The sequence below is a fragment of the Misgurnus anguillicaudatus genome, chromosome 11, assembly GCF_027580225.2.
Source record: "Misgurnus anguillicaudatus chromosome 11, ASM2758022v2, whole genome shotgun sequence".
Taxonomy (NCBI): Eukaryota; Metazoa; Chordata; class Actinopteri; order Cypriniformes; family Cobitidae; genus Misgurnus; species Misgurnus anguillicaudatus.
Genome location: NC_073347.2, coordinates 22,360,727 through 22,381,000, shown reverse-complemented (window position 1 = coordinate 22,381,000; position 20,274 = coordinate 22,360,727). Strand labels below are relative to the sequence as shown.

The following is a 20,274-nucleotide window of genomic DNA, read 5'->3' as shown; positions in this document are numbered from 1 at the left end:
CCAACCTCAGATGGCACATTACCTACAATGCATTCACAGACCACCATGATGCATTTTGCACTCCAACTAAGCAAATACTTTGAAATTTTAAAACATAGGACAATGGTTATGTCCAGGCCCAATGTGCTGCATTGTAGTACGTCAGTGATTTGAACTGATCCTTTATTTAAGTGACTGTAATTTGCTTTCCAAGGAAAATAATACAGTATGTTTTCTAAACAGTAGTGCTGGCCTTTTTTCTGTCTTTTATCCTTTGAGTGGTTCCTGCCAAAAAGCAAAGCTACGTAATGACACAGTCTGCGATAGCGGAGAGCAATGGAGAATGCCAAGCGACTCCATCCGTGTGTTCCAGTCTCAACCAGTCTCAGCAGAACCTCCCCAGCGCAGCTGTTATAGTGATGAGAGCCACACAATAGAAGGTGACCCACTTATTGCGCCTTGTCCTTAGGCAACTCGTCGTCTCCGAATACACTCTGGCCCAATTTTAACAGATATCTGTTTACGGCATGTGTCATGGGTGGAATGGTGCAAACGATTGCAGATCAAACTGATGCATTGCAAATACAGTGCCCTTTCCACTAATAATACAGTCGTATGCAAAAGTTTGGGCACCCCTGACAATTTCCATGATTTTTATTTATAAATATTTGGGTGTTTGGAACAGCAATTTCATTTTGATCTATCAAATAACTGAAGGACACATTAATATTTCAGTAGTGAAATGAGGTTTATTGGATTAACAGAAAATGTGCAATATGCATCAAAACGAAATTAACCCTTGTTTTTTTTATTTAAATACTACTTAGCACTGATTATTTTGAACACACAATTGGTTTGGTGAGCTCATTAAGCCTTGAACTTCATAGACAGGTGCATACAATCATGAGAAAGGGTATTTAAGGTGGCCAATTGAAAGTTGTGGTTCTCTTTGACTCTCCTCTGACATGGGGCCTCAAAACAGCTTTGAAATGACCTGAAAACAAAGATTGTTCAACATTATGGTTAAGGGGAAGGCTACAAAAAGTTATCGCAAAGATATAAGCGGTCAGTGTCCACAGTGAGGAAATGGAAGACCAGAGGCACAGCTCTTGTTAAGGCCAGAAGTGGGAGACCACGTAAAATATTGGAGAGGCAAAGGATAGTGAGAATGGTCAAAAACAGCCCACCGACCACCTCCAAAGACCTCCAACATCAACTTGCTGTAGATGGTGTCACTCAGATTGTGCACTTTGATGCAAAAGAAGCCTTTTCTGCAAACGCGCCACAATCGGAGTCGCTTGAGGTATGCAAACGCATATTTGGACAAACCAGCTTCCTTTTGAAATAAGGTGCTATGGACTGATAAAACAAAGATTGTTATTTGGTCATAAAAAGGGGCGTTATGCATGGCGGCAAAAGAACACCGCGTTCCAAGAAAAACACTTTCGACCCACAGTAAAATTTGGTGGAGTTTCCATCATGCTGTGTGGCTGTGTGGGCAGTGCCGGTACTGGGAATCTGGTTAAAGTTGAGGGTCGCATGGAATACACTTAATATCAGCAGATTCTTGAGAATAATGTTGAGAAATCAGTCACAAAGTTGAAGTTACGCCGGGGCTGGATATATCAACAAGACAACGACGCAAAACACTGTTCAAAATCTACTCGGGTATTTATACAGAAGTACATTCTGATATGTTCTGGAATGGCCATCCCAGTCCCCAGACATGAATATCATTAAACATCTGTGGGGTGATTTGAAGCGGGCTGTCCATGCTCGGCAACCATCAAACCTGGAGATGTTTTGTAAGGAGGAATGGTTCAAAATACATTCATCCAGACACTCATTACAGGCTATACGAAGCATCTATAGGCTGTTATTTCTGCTAAAGAAGGTTCTACTAAATATTGATGTGATTTTTCTGTTGGGGTGCCCAAATTTATGCACCAGTCTAATTTCGTTTTGATGTATTTTGCATATTTTCTGTTAATCCAATAAACCTTATTTCACTACTGCAATATTGCTGTGCCCTTCGGTTATTTGATAGATCAAAATGAAATTGCTGATCCAAACATCCAAATATTAATAAATGAAAATCATGGAAATTGTCAGGGGTGCCCAAACTTATGCATGACTAAGTCAAAATGGCAAATTACATGGAAAAGACAGACTTAATCTAAGGATGTCTTCTTGGAACAGCAAACACATTTCCTGCCAAGCTTAATAGACATTAAATACAAAGCTTTGTGCCCAAATCTGCAAAAGTCCATCAAGCGCTGTAGTGATTGTATCATCCAGTGAAGGAAAAAGAGATAATACTTTGTGTTGACTACAGCCCTAACTGTGCCAAACAAAGTCCAACAGTGCAAATGTATTAAAGCTACTTTTTAAATTCATCTGCCTCTGGTAACAACCGCATATGCTGGACATTAGCTTATAATTCAGTCAGCATGTTTTGATTTCAAAACGGCACATGCAGAATCCAAGCGTGTTCACTTTATAAGTCTCAATAGAACATAACTATTAGATATGGATTGGTTATGTGGATCTCTGTTTTTAACTTTTCAAGCAAACCCTACATACACAGACATGCCATCCTATTAACTTTTAAGGATGCAGATTTTCTGGTCACTGCTACAAAGATTGGAATAAGTCTCAATAGCACATCATTATTTAGTCTACTTGCACAATGACATTGTATTAACAAATGACTAAACTGAATGAAAATAAATGGGTTTTCCTGTGAAAGGTCTGCATTCGTTTAAAATGGGTTAATAAAATATTTCAAATCAGTATCGAATGTTTCTTACCTTATGAGGTAAATAGCCATGTAATAAGCGGGTTAATGCACAGGCAGTTGGTTATCTCAGAAATAAACCCGACAGTGTGATCAAGATCCGACGCAAATTGGAGTGTCTTGTATCACACTGAAGGGGTTAATATTATGCCTTACTTGTTGAAGACCATTTGCTTAAAGATTGGTGGATTATTTGGATACTGCCAACAACCAGGCAGGGCCCATTCGGAAAGAAATAAATTTCTCTGGCCAAACATATATTTTAAATAGATATATGCTAAATACAATTTGTAGAATGTAATGCTTAATTGAACATATTTTTAAATTTGGAAATATATTTAGTTTTAACCTTCATATATCAACATATATTTCAAAATATATTTCAAGGACAAGCAAATTTTGTTGCAAAACGAGATAACTCAGTTTTTAACATTTTTCTCAAAACATGTTTATTATTATGTCATGTTATTATTTTGTTTTATGGTGCTACTTAGCTGTATTTTTTAAGTTACGAAGGTTTAAATCAAAACAAACCAACTGCATTTGAATTGATATTAATTGGAATGCACAACCAAAAAACGGAGTTATCTCATTTTGCAACGAAACTCTTCATATATTTCTAATTTTACATTCCATATGGCAAAAAATAATTTTTTGCCTAAATATATTTTAAATATATGCTAAATAGAAGTACATTTTATAAAGTATATTTTTTAAGTTTTATATTTCATTTTAACGTTTTTAAAGCTGTTATGTTTACAGGTTTGTAACAAAGTTTTTCTTCCAATGTGACATGAATATATTTCCTTGAATTGAAATATATGGAGGGCTAAATACATTTTTAACGCTTTAAAATATATTTAGAATATATACAAAAAATGGCCAAAAATATATCAGTGAAAAAATATTTTTATAAACATATTCCAAACTATATTTCAGCCAATATATTTTTTGGCAATCTTTCTAAATATATATAAAAAATATTTTTTGCCGTATGGGAGAGATCAAAACATTAATAGTTGACAAAATATCATGGACACAAACCAAAGATTTTAATATACATGGGAAAACATAAACATGTCACTACATGTCTGGTCAAATGCGATATACAGCATTATATTTGTAATAGTCATAATAAACTGACTATTAAACAGAAGTGGACAATAAAGTAGTTTTACACAACTTGGGTATAGAATTTTCAATTCTGTACACTTTATCAGTGTTTTCTTTGGAAAACTTTTACTTCACTTTATTCCAAAGCATAATACTATACTTTTTACATCACTATTTTATAAATATATTTTTTATTATTTGATTTGAATAATTTAACGTGCAAGTACATTTAAAATATAGTACTTTCTTACTTTTACTCCAGTAAACTTTATTTTACTTAAGTAAGAAAGTTCTAGATTTTTTAAAATGCATTTAATTATTAAACACAACTTAATATGAAATGCAAATGAGTAAAAAATATGATATTATGCTTTAGAATTAACCTAAGTACACATTTTTCAAAGGAAAAACACCAAATAAAAATGAAAAATGTACTTGAGTAATAATACTTCACTATTCACCTCTGCTATTACATTGCTTAGAGAGTAAACTTAACATAGATAACATAGACATTAAGCATAGTCTTCAGGCCGTTACGGTCCTAAGAATGAAATAAATGGTGCGGCTGCTAAAGTTCAGTTGTTGGTTTGCATGTGGTAATGGAATTGGTGTGAATTCACAAAGGAAAGCTTTAGACCAAAAGCTACATACAGATTCATGAAACCAATCACACCATTTATTTAACTGATACATGGTCCTTTTCATTCCAGGTAGTAGGCAGATTGTTACTGCCCTTAATTTCTCTATTTAGTCCATGTCTGTTGCATCAAGTGCTGTGAGAAACTTCTGACACTTAGCAATGAGTACATTAATGGCCTCACTAACCAGGACTTCAGGAGGCAGTATCCCTGTCGACTCAACTGTGACTGGGGAAAAAAAAAAAAAAAGAGTAAGAAAATTGTCATTTATTACATCATTCGGAAATCACCAACAAATATTGTATGCAACACCCTTCATTATGAACATACATATGAAATGATCCCGCACTCTTCCAAGTTTCACCAAGTTCTTCAAGTCGTCGTGTCGGAGAACTTCTCTGCTGCATGTGTCCAAACGACTGTTGACAACCTTAGCCACTTGCTTTCCTGAAATTCATGATTATTTTGTAATATTATGACAACTTTTTTCAACATAACAATTTTTTCTACATAAAGTCATCCTACATAATAAAAAACGTTCTGGGAAAATATATAACATATCTTGACTGGGTAAGGCCATGTCAAAGATTAAAATTAAAGTCAAACTTTGATGCTCCGCGTCTCATAATTAGATCATGGATTTCAAAGGCAGGGTCACAGATATCAACACTACTTGCAAATAAAGTCTTACCATTAACATTTTCAAGTTCAATAACTCCAGGTGAGAAGCAGCGCTTTAACCTCTCTGCCTTTTCCCCCTCGATGGTCTCTAATAATGTGATTTCAGGAAGAAGTCTGTAACTTGCAGTTGCCACTGGAGAAAACTTGGCATGATCCTTGCCTGTGAGGTGCCAATAAAAAGATTACACAATCTCAAGCAGTTTAAGTTAAAGGGGGACATTTCACAAGACTTTTTAAGATGTCAAATAAATGTTTGGTGTCCCTAGAGTACAAATGTGAAGTTCTAGCTCAAAATATCATAGATAATTTATTATAACATGTTAAAATTGCCATTTTGTATGTGTGAGCAAAAATGTGCCATTTTGGTGTTTTCCTTAAATGCAAAATGGCAGTGCCGTGGTTGGATAGTGCAGAATAAGGGGCGGTATTATCCCCTATTCCCCTTATTACATCACAAGGGGAGACAAATTTGAATGACCTAGTTTACCAAAACTAAGTTACTGGGTTATTCTTTTTCACATTTTCTAGGTTGATACAAGCACTGGGGGACCCAATAATAGCACTTAAACATGAAAAATGTCAGATTTTCATGTTATGTCCCTTTTAATCAATGAATAAATATACAAGAAAAAGAGACTACAACCTGTCCTTTTTGTATTTATAAAATAATTAAGTTGATCCAGATATGAAGATTTTCATTACGGTTTACTCTCCCTCGTGTAGTTTACAACCTGATGGCTTTCTTTATTCTTTTGGGAGTGAACTATTTCATTTAACCTTATTTAAAGAAAATATTTGCGCCTCTGGAAATAAAACAGCCTCTAATGTTAGTTTACCTATTCCTTTGACACAGTGCATGACTATATCAAGTTCATGTCCTGGTCGGAGCTGTGCCAGGAGAATGTCATCATGCACAGGGCCAATCTTGGCATCTGCAAACACATCGGCTTGGTTTCCAACAGGGACCCATTTAATGTCACCCGAGTACACTGAAACCGAACACAAGAGGTCAGTGTAAAAGTGTAAACACAACAAAGAAACATTGAAGGTTTGATTGTGGTAAGCAAAGTAATATTGATGTAAACTTATTCTCTAAAGACAGTCACAGTACTCAGATGGATTTTTGTGCAATCAAAATGTTTTATGACCTTTATGCAACACATAACTGAATGATCAAGTAAGTATCACTTTACTCACCCATGTGATGGAGATATAACTCCTTGGGATCTGCAGTGTCTTTAGGTGCTCTAGGATTTCGGGAGCATTTTACCTTCAGCTGAAGCTGAATTGTGTCGATTTCCGTGCCCTCTTGATCCTCTGATAAACAAAACACACACTTCTTATGTCTGTCATTATATCTTTATAACTTAATTCTGGCAGTTATGGTTAAGTAACAACTGATAATCTGATAAAAAATATACAAATCTTGCTGATTATGTTTGCTAAGTGTTCTCACCTGCATTTCTGTACTCAAAAAGACGAGGATCTGCTTTAATGGGCACTAGACCAAGTCTATGTGCCAAAATCTCATCCTGAATAATGGATGTGTTATTGTAAATGAACACTTTTTCAATTGCCATTGTTGGTACCTAAATTAGCAAATAAGACAAAATAGCATAATTAAACAATGAAGAATGTATGGGGTCAGTGTGTTAATAAGCTATAGACGGTTTCATCGGACACAAGTGATACACGTCTGGATCCGAACTTTACTTCCGGTTACGTTTTTTTAATGGTCTGACTAGTTGCTAAACTGATCTCTTGAACAAATGCCTCGTCGAATATAACAAATGTTTTGGTTTCCTAGGTAATCTATGTGTGGTATTTTTGCTTGTTATATAAATAAACTACGTTTAAAGTACTTTGTTGATATTTATTAATAGCGGAGTTTACCGGAAGTTACGTGCGGACCGCGACAGCTGTTTGTTTATGTTGTTACTGCTAAAACCGTCTATATAATTACTATAATACTGTTTCAAGACCAGCTTTTATATAACAAAGGGGAGATCCAGACTGGTTGCCATATATTCAACCGAATATTTCTCAGGGTCGGTTCATACATGAACATCAATTTAAGGGAAAAAGCAGATTTTTTTATCTTTATAGTTACGTTACGTAATAACTACACTATATGGGGTGTGCTGTTACACCATCACCTGTATTTCATAATTTTTAACTGAATGTAAACAGTAAAATAGTAAGATTATTTTTAAAACAAAACACATGCAAGGATTATGATATTATAAAATCTAAAATTTATTTTTTCTATACATTAGTTACAGAAAATATTACTGCCTTATATTATTTAATAAAAACTTAAAAGATACAACATACAGTACTAGAAAAAACAACTGCATACATTTGACTCAAAACCTTATAGTAACTTAGATATGATCTTGTGTCAAGTAGCCCCAGTCTCCAATACAAGAACACTATATTTTTTTATTTCATTTTTTATTTACAAGAACACTAATAGCAAAAGTTAAGGTGGGCGATGACGTAAATGCATATAGGTAAAATGTAATTTAAACATACCTCAGCAAGTAATATACGGCGAAAAGCATTTGCTATAGCAGCATCTATTCCAATCATATCAAACTCCAACGTGGTTTCATCCGAATGAATAATATCGATCTTGAAATTCTGAAGAGTAAAGTTATACACGTTTACACCAATTAAGTATAACAGATTTAGCAACTAATGGCAATGAACGTAAGCACTTTAGTAAAGTGCAGTAAAGCACACACCTTTTTAAAATTTTCCAGGTCCCATGTGTCATCGTAACCAGGATAATTTCCAGGATAATCTGTAGTATGGACCTGAATTTGGTTGAAATACAATACAATTTAATATGTGTGTGCATTAGAAACGCCTCTTAATAAAAAAAAGTTCACATATACATGTGTAAAGAAAACTGTATCACATGTGCAAACGTATATTATCGAATTGCGAATGCTTAATTGCTTAATAAATGTATATTCACACAGACAAACAGTTAACCGTGTACAACTCTCTCGCAGAGCCATAACTTACATTTTTCACCCCAAATTCACCCAATATTACTCGATCACGAATTTCATCCACGTTGCTCCTGGACGCCGCCATCTTTGCTGTCATACTTTCCTTGCGCCGGTAGAGAGCAGTAAAACATTGCCAAAATAAAACAGTTTCTGACTCCTGCGTGTACGCATACATAATTAAGAATAATTTTAGCTATTATTTAAACATCTTATAAAATACAAACAATGCGTTTCATAAAGCAAATGTGTGGCAGTTATATATATTTTTTATTTTAGTTGTTATTTTTCAATTTAAAAATTCCAAAACTTCAATCAATTTAATGCAAAACCTTTTTTTTCAAATCTACATAGAGCTCACAAAAGGTCATATTTTTATTAATAAATGTATAGTTTTAATCTGGGAAAATAATCAGTATGCAATCCCTTATACATTTATTTGTACTACCTTACCCTATAATGACATTATACTGATTTATGTATACACTTGTTTATTTTTACATTTCTGTGTTTGTTTTAGTTCATTTCTTTACGCCTATTAGTTATTTAATTTTATTTATTTCGTTTGTTTACCCCACAACCACTTTCATCTGGGGACTTTTATTCTAGTTTGGTTAAGTGCGGCACCAACGTGTTGCTTTTGAGCGTGGGACTTTTATTCTGGACTGATTAAACTGCTTCATTGAGTACCGCGCTCACACCGTGAAGGTGCACAGGAGTGTTTTTTAAACTTATACCTGAAATGAATATTGGTGATACCGCTAGAGTGAACGCATACAGACACTATAGAAGACACCAGACAGGCACTGTGAGTTGTTGTGCAGTTGTTTTGAGAACTTGATTGTTTTGGGTGGACTATGGACGGAACTGTAGAGACAGTTGAAGTGGAGGGATCTGCGCGTGGGTCCATAAACACTTCCCTCTGTCACGCTGTGTCTGACCACAGCGAGAGAAATAAACCCGACGACGAGGTAACTTACAACATCAAATCTAAAGTTTGTGCAAGGAAGTTTAAGTATCATTATCTTACCTTTAAAATGTAGCCTGCAAGTACCTTCTCTCTCTTGTTTTATCTCTTGTACAGTGCAATCAGTGCTTTCACTTTTTTCAAATTTGTTATGTTATAGCCTGATGCTATAATCATTTGATCTACACGTAATACCCCATAACAAAGTGAAAACATAATTTTACAAATGTTTGTAAATGTAATGAGAATAAAAACATTGGAATTCAGACCCTTTACAGCAGTGGTTCTCAAATTGGGGGGCACGCGATGGGGGGGCCCCAGTTTTATGACATTTTATAAAATACATGAATGCTTTAAGTATTTAACTTTTGTACTTTTCCATATAAACCATTTTGTACTATTTTTCTCTAGTTTTGTCAAGACTATCTGTCTGGATTATTTATGTCTTATGTATTTATTTTATTCCTGCATGTTAATTAAAAACTTTGTTTTTTCCTGTTAAGCACTTGCTGCCTCTCAGGAATTTTTATCCATATATTCGCTGTGCCCTCTGCAATGGCTTTCTCATTGATGCAACCACTATTACAGAGTGTCTTCATACTTGTAAGTATTGATGATTTTTTTGTTGTCATAAACTGCCCTTTAACATTACATCTGATTATCTAAATTGTGTTTTCTTTCCATTCCCCAGTTTGTAAGAGCTGCATAGTAAAGCACTTTTTCTACAGCAACAGGTGTCCAAACTGTGCTATTGTAGTGCATCAGACACAGCCACTGTACCACGTAAGGTAAAAATAATTTATTGCTGTTCTTGTAAATTTGTAAAGCAGTGACATCATTTTTTTTGTTTTATGATGAAATCCTAATAGTCTTGTTTACTAGTTAGGGCTATCACTAGAGATTTAGTTTAGCTGCTATGTTCAGGACCCTCCCTTATATAATGGCCTCCCGTATGCCTGAAAGTTCCTAAGGGATTTCTGTGTTCTTCACTGTTTGATGCTTTAGCTTAGTTGTAAAGGAGTCAAATTTCATCTGTTTCTTTTAGACCTGATAGGCAATTACAAGACATTGTTTTTAAGATGGTGCCATATTTGGAAGAAGGTAATCAGTCTTTTATTTTCCATTTCACTTTAGTTTAACCAAATTGCCCCTTACTAGCACAGTCTGTCATTTCAAGATTGTTGTTGTTGTTGTTGTTTTGTACGTGTGAACAACAATTGCCAACTAAATTTGTTTTCTTCAAGATGAAAGGTCAAGAATATGTGAATTTTATAAAAAGAGAGGGCTTGAAGTTCCAAAGCCAGGTTTGTATAAATTTAATCAACTACTGAGATTATTTTATGAATATTGTGTAGAACACAAATAAACAGGCCTTTTAATGGTCTAATGTTGAGACATTAAGATTGCACTTTTCTCTCTTTATCCCAAGTGGCAGTGCCAGCCATGGGTCCAGTAAAGCTGCCTCAGAGACATAAGAAAGATGCGCTGCCTCAGTCTATTTTTACAATTCCCTCAGAGCTGGATGTGTCTCTGATGTTGGAGTTTTTGGGGTCAGTAAGTTTTCCCGTTTTTGCAAATTTATCAGTAACATAAAGGCTTACTGATAAAAAAATGGCTTTCCTTTTTTGGCTGACATCACCTTCTTATCTTTCAACTCCTCCCCTTTATTCATTCGTCCACTGTAAAAAAAAATCCTTGTTGCACTTATATTTTTAATTCATTTCAACTTTCTTGACTAGTAAGGAGTTGCTATTTTAAAAATTGCTATACATCCTTTATTATAAAAAAGTAACATAAAAGTAAAATGAGTTTTGAAAGCTGTTTTATGTTTACTAGGGGGTGGGAATCACCAGAGGCTCCATGATACAATATTATCACGGTCCTTATGGCACAATACCATAATATTGCACTTTTAGATATTCTTCAGTATATTACTAGGGGGATTTTTATTGCTGCAAAATGGGATTATCAGGCAGGCAAACTGACCAACACTTTTATGAAAACCTGTCATAAATGTTGTATGCACCTTGCAAAATATTTGTATTATAGTTTAGTTTACCTTACTTAACCCTTATGCATCAATTTAAAGCATACTTGAGTTCAAAATAGACAAACATGTTCATGCAAACGCACAAGGGTTAAATGCACTGCTGTGCTACTATACTACAGGTATTTCGAACAATGCAAATTTAATGCGTAAAAAAAAATCGCTACTTGGTGTCTGTGTATTGACACAGTATCACCTTGAAAAATATCGCAATACTATATGCTGTATCCCCTCACCCCTAATGTTTACTACTTGCTAAATGCCAAGTAGTTCATGTGCACCACAAGATGGAGCCAATCCATCAAAAACCCATCAAAAGATTTTTCATAGGCGTTGTTCTGTTTTCTTGGTCGAGCTTGTTATGCAATGGTTAAATTGCAAATGCCCGTCTTTGTTTAATTTGTTATTATGCAAATAAGGGAAATGTGCTTTGTATTTGAATCCATTTCTTTTGCATATCTATGATTTACAGAGCTGAAGAAGGAGTTGCAAATTATAAGGTAATGTTTACATTTTGACAATATATTTTGAAATGTAACTTGACGACTTTGTTCCATTGCTACACACCTTTTATGCAAATAAGCAAATTGCATTTTTTGTTCTTGTAAAATAAATGGCTAAATGCTATTTTTTTTGTGTAATGTTTTTTGATAATATTTTCACTTTCAAGCCTCTAGAGAGGAAGTATGTGCGTGTGTCAGGGCAAGCTACTATCCGTCATGTGGAGCTCTTTATCCGGAGGAAGATGGAGCTGAGTCCAAATTGCAAGGTGAAGCACAGAAAAATTTTGTTTCTGCTTTTTTTATCACATCCACATTTTTTGATTCCTTGAATTTAAATCGCAAAACGCATGTCCAAAACAGACCATGTGTAAGGAAACAGTTAACAGGTTGTTTTTCATGTAACCGGAGGCATAAATCCTGGCTCAGATGGCCACCTCTGTCAGAGGTCTGACAGTGTCTGAGGATGTGTCTGGTGAACAAACCACCGCTGTGTCAGACGCTCAATAATTCAATCTGACAGGTCTGGTAAAGTAAGTCAGACGCTAATTAAACAGGGATGCTGAGTCATTAAGCGTTTTGCTTTTTTATTTGTTCATTGTATACGTTATATTATTTTAAGTTATACAATCTTTGCATTGCTGATGCCATGCTCTGCCAATTGAGATAGACTCTTAATCAATCTCAAGAAAGCCACTGCTCTTTCCAGTATAAGCCTTTACGAAAGGGCATTTAACAAAATAATGTTAATAGCTTCTTCGCTTTCTCTTTCAACGCTTCAGTGACTCTCCATCACACTTTACAGTCCTGCCACGTTGCCGTTTAATTAGTTCTCCCCTAATCCCAATTCTGGATAAGGATTGGAATCTTTAAAAAGGGCCATGGCTCAGTCAAGCATTAAAATAGCTGTCTGCAGTTGTTAATAGCAGTGGTTATGTCTGAAAAGAAAATCTCATGCTTTGATATTCGTATTTATGTTATTTAGCTTTACCAGTGCAGACTAAGACAATTGCCTCTGGTTTAAAATAGGCTTTTGCATTAAAGGTTGAGGTGGAGGTTGCATGTTGTATGGCTAAACGGATGTTGGATTACTGGCTTATGGTATTTACCTGGCACCTGATCACTTAGTCTTGATTAGCCAAAACGTATCTGGATACAGGGTTTGTGTGGTTTGTACCAGGACAACCTGTTTTACATAATAGACTCAAAAAATAACCTAATTATGTTGGGAATAGCCTATTTATGTTTGACTTGTGCTAGTAAGAAGGACCCATGGCACCCTAGAAACAGCATGCCATTGTACTAAATATCTCTCAGAACACCGCAGGTTACCACATAGTATAGTGGCAATGACTTTTGCATGGGCAATCATCACAGTTTTCTTTAAAAAATTGTAGAAGTTTAGTTGTTTACAGTTTCTGAATGTGCCAATGCTGTACTGTATACATGTATGGGAATGTATGTAATTGTGTATATATTTACAAGTCTTAATATTTGAGTTGTTTTGTAGTATTATAGTTAATTATTTTCTTTGGCAGGTTGATGTTGTATGTGGACAGCATCTCCTTGAGCAGTACCAGTCTTTGCGTGAAGTGTGTAACACTTTGGGGAAAAATTCCTTTAAGGTGGGTGCCCAACAGTGCAAATAACATTAGCTCTCTTTTTACCTTCACCTCCATAAGAGTACGACTCAGGATTTTTTCCATATAACTTTCATAGAACTGGTATATTACAGGACTTTTTTTTCTTTATTTTACTTTTAGAAATTGTAAAACGTACAGTGTAGAGATAAATGTATACGCAAGACAAAAACATTACCGATCTCAGGGAAATTAAGACCTAAGATTTAAAAATTGTCCAGTTATATCAGAGCTAATTTACACTGATCCGACGAACGGCAACAAACCAGCCAACGTTGTGTCAGTGTTTGTTGGCATTTGGCAAATATTGCATAAACCCTACAAATAGCTAGTTGTAACAGATATCCATTTAAGGCTATGTGCAGAGAAATCTAGCCTAGACTTGTGTTTATTCAGTAGCAGTGTGATATTTTAGAGAGACTCGGCTCGCCGTAGCCTGGTATAAACTGCTAATAAGTGTGAACTACAGGCGCCTTGTCTAGTTCCTGTCATCACACAGCATTACATTAGAGCCTCACCTGCTGCGTGATATGTGTAATGTCATCTGAAAATAGCATTTAGATGAAGGCTTGTTTAAAAAAAATGTTTGTGGTTGTTACCACCAATCTTCACTGCAGTTTCTTTTGTGTCAAGTATTTTGGTCTTTACAAAATTAAATTGGATATTTGTGTTTTTCTTTGTGAGAGAGACAAACCAGGTTCAGAACATGGTGTTTTGAAGAAATAAGAAATTGGCTATATGTACTTTAACATCATATAATTTTTTTATATTAAACAATAACCATATTTTTCGGTCTATAAGCCGCGTTTTTTTTCATAACTTGGCTGGTGCTGCATCTTACCGTCAGGTGCACCTTGAATTAATTTAGACATTTATGAGGCAAGAGACAACATGAGAGTGTCCGTATGCTGCTTCTGTATTTATGTAATTCAATGGATTCAGTAATGTGGAATGACGAGTATGCAAACTTCACGCTACTTGGCTTGTTTGGTTAATTTAGCCTATTCAACCTTCCAGGTAAGTTCTGTATGCTATATTTTATCGTTTAAATAACTGATAATATTACTTTAACGTACAGACATCTATTCAGCCTTCTGTTCTGTCTGCTATTGTTTAGTTAAAAAAATTGCCTTTGCAGATTAAATGTCTGTTCTTCGGCTTGGATTTTGTGAAATAGTTTTCTAAATAAATGCAACGTTATATCCACTGTGACTTATATGTTATTTTGTCTTAATGACACATTTTTGAATGATGCAGCTTATACTCTGGTGCGGCTTATAGTCCGGAAAGTACAGTAGTGTTAGTAGTATGAATCAATATCGAAATGACAGCAATCTTCCAGAATAAGACATTTATTATGTTTATTAAGAGTATCTTTGCTTTTTTAGGATGGGATGCTGGTTTTACATTTTGGACTTATGCTGCCAGCTCAGTGAACCTATAGAAAGACCAACTAATGTGAACTTCAGCCCATTGCGATTTCATTTCAAGAGCTAAAATGATCTTTAAAAAATTATATTCTATGCAAAAATTATGCCTTCCTTGTTCTATTTGTTAGAAAGATGCCAGCATTGTTTCAGCAAATGCACTGATAACTTAAACACTGTGAGGATTGATGAGTTATTTACACCAAACACTGTATAATAGCAAAATAATTAGTATTTTTTTGTAGTTTACACATCTGTTAATTTTCTGTTTTATACCTCTGTTATGTTGCGGAAACATAAGGAGGCGATTTTACACCTTTTATGTAGGAGTGCAGTTTTTTACAAGTTAGGGTAAAATACTTTATTATTCTAGATCAATTAACAGTGAATATATTAGTTAAATAAATACAATTAAATAAAAAGAAAAGGTATATTTTCTTTGTAAAATGCAGTGTGCCCACAGTGTCATAGCATTGCAAGTTAATAGTTTTCTCTAAGTGGTTAATTATTATTTCATTGTCTTCCTCCTCTTTCAACTGTGATTCGAGTGCTTTACTCTCTGTATTACTCAGGTTTTTGTTTTTGCTACAAAATCGTCTGAGAATAAAAAATACCTTTACAAAAGCTTCATTTATGGAGTCTTTTTCTACAGCAACATTATGAGTAAATGCAGGTCTGTGCGTGGGCAGATGTGTGTGCGCACACGCAACATAAATGGCACACCCATTTTTATTTAGAAATCTTTCCAGTTTTGAGAATTCCTTTGTAAATATACCCTACTTTATTAAACTCTGTCGTATTGAAAATGACTAGTCCATTGTAGGAGCTTCTTTGTTAACCATTATCACTAAATGCTTTAGAGAGAGGCTTGCTAAAAGAGTAAGAGGAGGGGTCGAGGCACATAAATCCGTGGGGACAGTCTAGACTAGAGACTGTTAAAAATGGTTTCCATGAGACCCGCATCCACTACAAATATTACATCAAATGAATGTACTTGTAGGGTCATAGTTTCAAATGTCTTCATTTATCAAAATATGAATTTGTTAAACTTGTAATTCATCTTGATCGCGATCACTGTATCAGTTTGAATTACCTTGACGTTTGCCGTCTTATCCATTTAGGCTTAATCTTATCTTAATTTTAGGACATAAGGAGCTTCTTTTGGTGATTTATAATGGGGATTTTAAAAGGGCATCTGTCATATTTTTTTAGTAAGGGGCAGTCATTTAGACTAACACAAAGCCATATTGAGGTTGAGGGAATAATCAATCAGACCTTTAAATTCTCTGTTGTGTGTGTGGAAAGAAACAGAATCCATTAGCATTCAAACAGAAGGTCACCTTTAGCATTAAAAACAACTAAATTCATTTCAGATATATATTTAGATATATGATATATATTAAACTTGGATATATGTACACTTGGATGTTCATCTTGGGTATTGCTTATAAAGACTTGAATAAACAACAATGGTCAAAGAAATGCATGTGAAGCATTATTCATCCTGATGGGCATATCGTAAAATCAAGAACCATTCAAACTACAGATTTGTGATACATTTTTATTAATGTTAAAGAGAGCCAAATATGGACAAATACGAAGAAACATGATACTTAAATTGCTGCTGTTGATGTGTTTAAGGCATACATGTGGTACAAGTTAATTATAATTAAGTTGTTTTGGTCCTCTATTTGAAATATGCAATAGTGCTACCCAACAATACATGATAATACAGTACATGTGAATTTATCTAAATTTATTAAATTGTTTCTACAAAAACTCTTAACTCCTCTCTCCATATTATTAAGGTTAATAGTCTTATAACATAATTTACAGTGCTAAAATCCATAATGCTACATTAATTAGGAGATATTTGAGGCAGTAATTCTGGAGTGTGATACCAACATTCTGTAGATATGATGTTTACAACCATCTCACAGTAAGAATATCTTAAAAGTGCTTTTAGCATAAACTACTAATGACAGTGTTTACTATGTCAAACATTCAGACATCACACAATGATTAAAATCGGTTTCTCACTAGAGAAAAACATATTAAACAAAACATTTTGTCAGATTTTAACTTTACTTAGATTTGGCATCAACATTATCACTCTTTTCTACCTTCTTAATAACAGCAGTTTCCTCAATGTTTTCATCCCGCTTGATGGCTGCCTTAGATTTGGGTTGTGCCTCTTCCTCTTCCTCTTTTTTGGGATTGCGAGTTGATGTAAAAGTGGAATGACTCTGATACCCATAACTAATGCTGGGTGTGCTGGGGAAAGTGACCCCAGAACTGAAGTGTGTTTCTTCACCCTCTAGTAGTTTCCTAAAAGGACATTGATAGTTAATTTTACTGTGACATTTTCATTCTTAAGCTTTTTTTATGGGTAACTAAAATAGTAACAATGAATAATTGCCTGTGTACTGTACCTGTATGCTGCAATTTCAATGTCTAACGCCATCTTGACATTCAGAAGATCCTGATACTCTCTGAGGTGATGTGCCATTTCACTTTTAGTATTTCTAAGCTCGAGGTCCAGCTGTCCAACTGTTTCCTGGTTAGGGTCAATGAAAACAAATATTATTTTAACACTATTGTGCAATGTCTATCATAAGATGGACAGACGTTGCTTTATAAAGTAATGTTGTACATTAAGTCTGTTTATTTGTTGGTTTGTTGCACTTTCATATTTACATGACCACCTCACAAGTTATATGGTACTAACTGTTTAGTAAAGTATCAATATTTTTGTTAATATAATATAAATTGTGTTTATTTCACTGGGTGACCATGACCTTGCAGAAGCCACCCTTGCAAAATCCTCTTTATCAGAAGACTCTTAAGTCGTATTAACCTCGTCCACATCACGCGCATTAGTTCAGCACCATGGACAGAGGCCGCCCAGAAACCATCGAGCTCATATAACTTATTAAAACATCATGAATTACATTTGTAAGTGTACATTATAATTATTAACATCCCAAGCCCCCAAAAATAAAATACAAACGCCTTAAGGACCCCTCAAGAACAATATATTATAATTATGTGCCTACCTGATATCCTGCGACCTCGGCATTGTGCGCATCCTCCATCTCACGGATCTGTCGTTCAAGCGATTCGTTTGTGCCTCGTAAGGTTTCAACCTCGATGGTTTTGGATTGCAGTTGTCTTCTGTAATCATTGATCTCCTCCCTCGCGGCTCTCATTGTCTCGTTGGTTTTACTGGCTTGCTCGTTTAGACTGGCAAACTTTGATTTGTACCATTCCTCGGCAGACTGCTGGTTCTTATATGCGATGGTTTCGTACTGGCCTCGGATCTCTTTCAGTGCCGAGGTGAGATCGGGCTTGGATAACTCCACTTCCACAGATATCTGGGCTGCTTGGATCATGCTCGTTAACTCTGTCACCTCTTCATCATGCACTTTCCTCAAAAAATTGATCTCGTCCAGAAGGGACTCGAGTTTTCTTTCCAGATCCACTCGTACCATGGTGGCATCATCTACATCCTTTTTGTATGCTCTGAGAGCCTGTTCAGCTTCTTCTCGTGCTCGAATCTCGTCCTCCAACTTGCCTCGGAGTTTTTGCATGTCTTCCTCTATGTTGTCTCGTTCAATGAGTATATGAGACTTCTCATTGTTCATTTCATCGAGCTGGGCGCGAAGATCTCGGATCTCTTGTTGATAGAGTTCAGACAGTCTAGACGGCTCGGTCTGCTTTTGGCGGAGGGTGATAAGTTCTGTCTCCAGGACTTTATTGTGCTGCTCCAGATTGCGCACTTTCTCAATAAACATAGCAAAACGGTCATTGAGACCCTGCAGTTGTTCCTTTTCATTAGTTCGAATGATTTTAAACTCGTTGTTTATGACAGACGCTTGCGAGAAATCCACGTTGTCGAAAGGGATCGGGGAAAAGGAAGATGACCGGCCCGATCTCTTGTAATACGCGGCGGGAGTTGTGCTGCTGCGGGAAACAGAGTGAGATCTAAAACCACTGGAAGACGCAGAACCCCGTGGAGAGGCATTGCTCAGTCTAGATGGGGAAGCCGTAAAACGAGGGGTTTCCCCAAAAATCCGTCTATAGGATGAGGACATGTACAGATCGGACCCGTAACTCATCTTGGTAACAACTGAAGGAGTCTAAAAATGGGTGTGATTCTCGTTATATACCCGGCGGACGCTTCCATTTAACAGCGTGTTATGTTCCCTCTTGTGGTGGCAATCAAAATTAAAGTATTATTTGTAACTTTAAAGCGCTTGTTTGTTTAGTTTATTTGTTTTCGGATCGATTTACAGTACATTTCACACAAAGATTTTCAGAATTTTTTGAAACGGCTATGTGTAGATGGAACTGTCCGGATTTGCCCAGTGCTGAAACAGTTAAATACAGGTCTATTTTTAACTTATGATCTAACCTCTTGTTTAAATTCTTTATGCTTTCTTTACAATGTAATCCGTGTTTATTCAGTCTCTCCATAATAAGCAAAACACACTTCACACTTCAAGCCATTTTATAATTTCACCTAAAATCTCTTTACTTGAAATCTCATCACTTTCTATGTTTTTAATTACTACCTGTATATTTTTAAATGTATATTTAGTAAATAATTTCATACATGAAATATACATATTCATATACATATGATATTACACACACACACACACACACACACACACACACACACAAAATTTGTGTTATTGTTTTATTTTTTTTTTCCCTAAAAATGTAGGCCTGCAAATAACTTCTGCACAATACTTATAAGCCATACATATGTATTTATTTAAGTTTGCCATTTAAAATGTGTACATCTGTACCTGCCTATATTAGCTTATTATACACACACACACACACACACACACACATTCATAATCGGTGTATTTATTAAAATTCCTAAAAACAGGGTTTATATATTTATACGTGATATTGACACACATTGTTTTTTTTTCTTTGTTTTTTTGCTAAAAATGTAGGCCTGCAAATAACTTCTGCACAACCTTTAACAAATATGAATACTTACAAGTCATACATATTTATTCATTTATTTATTTATGTTTGCTATTTAAAATGTGTACACTTGTACCTATGCCTATATTAGCTTAAATCAAATTTCATTTAACGTAATCATAACGTAGTTTACATTTACATATTTACATTTTACGTCTTTTAATATAAACAAATCTAAATTGCAAATTGTCAAATTACGATGAATATTAAATTGGTTAATAATCTAAAAACATAGTCAACAGTTGACAGCCAGTAGATGGCAATATTTCTCTTCTAATGCGATCCTTCTTTTAGAGTTTTGACGGATCATGATTTCTGCTTTATTCTGATCATTTATACTTCCGAAGTATTACAAGACTACAACAACAATACAATAATCTCAATCTAGTTAAAGTCACTATTAATAGAGTCTATCTGTAGCTGTTCTATGACCTTCACTTTTAGATTAATTTTATACTCTACTT

General features: G+C 35.0%; 3 protein-coding genes across 4 annotated transcripts; 1 reads left to right on the top strand and 2 right to left on the bottom strand.

Moving 5' to 3' along the window:
- Positions 1 to 3,806: 3,806 nt before the first annotated feature.
- Positions 3,807 to 8,395, bottom strand: polr1c (RNA polymerase I and III subunit C). Its single transcript, XM_055169852.2, has 9 exons — positions 8,242 to 8,395; positions 7,956 to 8,027; positions 7,744 to 7,851; positions 6,665 to 6,797; positions 6,406 to 6,525; positions 6,045 to 6,197; positions 5,219 to 5,368; positions 4,858 to 4,974; positions 3,807 to 4,755 (listed from the first exon to the last, which is right to left on the bottom strand). The coding sequence occupies exons 1-9, from the start codon at positions 8,323 to 8,325 to the stop codon at positions 4,637 to 4,639; spliced, it is 1,056 nt and encodes a 351-aa protein (XP_055025827.1). The 5' UTR covers positions 8,326 to 8,395; the 3' UTR covers positions 3,807 to 4,636.
- A 471-nt stretch (positions 8,396 to 8,866) lies between these two features.
- On the top strand, positions 8,867 to 15,436 carry pcgf6 (polycomb group ring finger 6). 2 transcript variants are annotated; one of them, XM_073873310.1, is made up of 10 exons: positions 8,867 to 9,196; positions 9,696 to 9,795; positions 9,884 to 9,980; positions 10,238 to 10,293; positions 10,437 to 10,496; positions 10,628 to 10,742; positions 11,712 to 11,739; positions 11,910 to 12,008; positions 13,278 to 13,364; positions 14,768 to 15,436. In XM_073873310.1, exons 1-10 carry the CDS (start codon positions 9,083 to 9,085, stop codon positions 14,813 to 14,815), a joined length of 804 nt encoding a protein of 267 aa, XP_073729411.1. In that variant the 5' UTR covers positions 8,867 to 9,082; the 3' UTR covers positions 14,816 to 15,436. The 2 variants fall into 2 exon arrangements, with proteins under 2 accessions (XP_073729411.1, XP_055025830.2); XM_055169855.2 differs by having other exon boundaries at positions 8,868 to 9,196; positions 10,622 to 10,742.
- A 917-nt stretch (positions 15,437 to 16,353) lies between these two features.
- inaa (internexin neuronal intermediate filament protein, alpha a) lies at positions 16,354 to 18,930 on the bottom strand. Its single transcript, XM_055169844.2, has 3 exons — positions 17,863 to 18,930; positions 17,239 to 17,363; positions 16,354 to 17,134 (listed from the first exon to the last, which is right to left on the bottom strand). The coding sequence occupies exons 1-3, from the start codon at positions 18,922 to 18,924 to the stop codon at positions 16,891 to 16,893; spliced, it is 1,431 nt and encodes a 476-aa protein (XP_055025819.2). The 5' UTR covers positions 18,925 to 18,930; the 3' UTR covers positions 16,354 to 16,890.
- Between the last annotated feature and the right edge of the window lie 1,344 nt (positions 18,931 to 20,274).

Bases quoted from the DNA above. Each gene is read 5' to 3' on its own strand.
- inaa (XM_055169844.2), bottom strand. From the start codon at position 18,924: ATGAGTTACGGGTCCGATCTGTACATGTCCTCATCCTATAGACGGATT. The intron at 17,364-17,862 runs GTAGGCACATAA...GACCCTAACCAG, and splicing joins CCGAGGTCGCAGGATATCAG to GAAACAGTTGGACAGCTGGA. The intron at 17,135-17,238 runs GTACAGTACACA...ATGTCCTTTTAG, and splicing joins ATTGAAATTGCAGCATACAG to GAAACTACTAGAGGGTGAAG.
- pcgf6 (XM_055169855.2), top strand. From the start codon at position 9,083: ATGGACGGAACTGTAGAGACAGTTGAAGTGGAGGGATCTGCGCGTGGG. The intron at 10,497-10,621 runs GTTTGTATAAAT...CTTTATCCCAAG, and splicing joins GCTTGAAGTTCCAAAGCCAG to TGGCAGTGCCAGCCATGGGT. The intron at 13,365-14,767 runs GTGGGTGCCCAA...TTGCTTTTTTAG, and splicing joins TGGGGAAAAATTCCTTTAAG to GATGGGATGCTGGTTTTACA.
- polr1c (XM_055169852.2), bottom strand. From the start codon at position 8,325: ATGACAGCAAAGATGGCGGCGTCCAGGAGCAACGTGGATGAAATTCGT. The intron at 8,028-8,241 runs GTAAGTTATGGC...AACCAAATTCAG, and splicing joins GTGAATTTGGGGTGAAAAAT to GTCCATACTACAGATTATCC. The intron at 6,798-7,743 runs GTATGTTTAAAT...TTGCTAATTTAG, and splicing joins GCCGTATATTACTTGCTGAG to GTACCAACAATGGCAATTGA.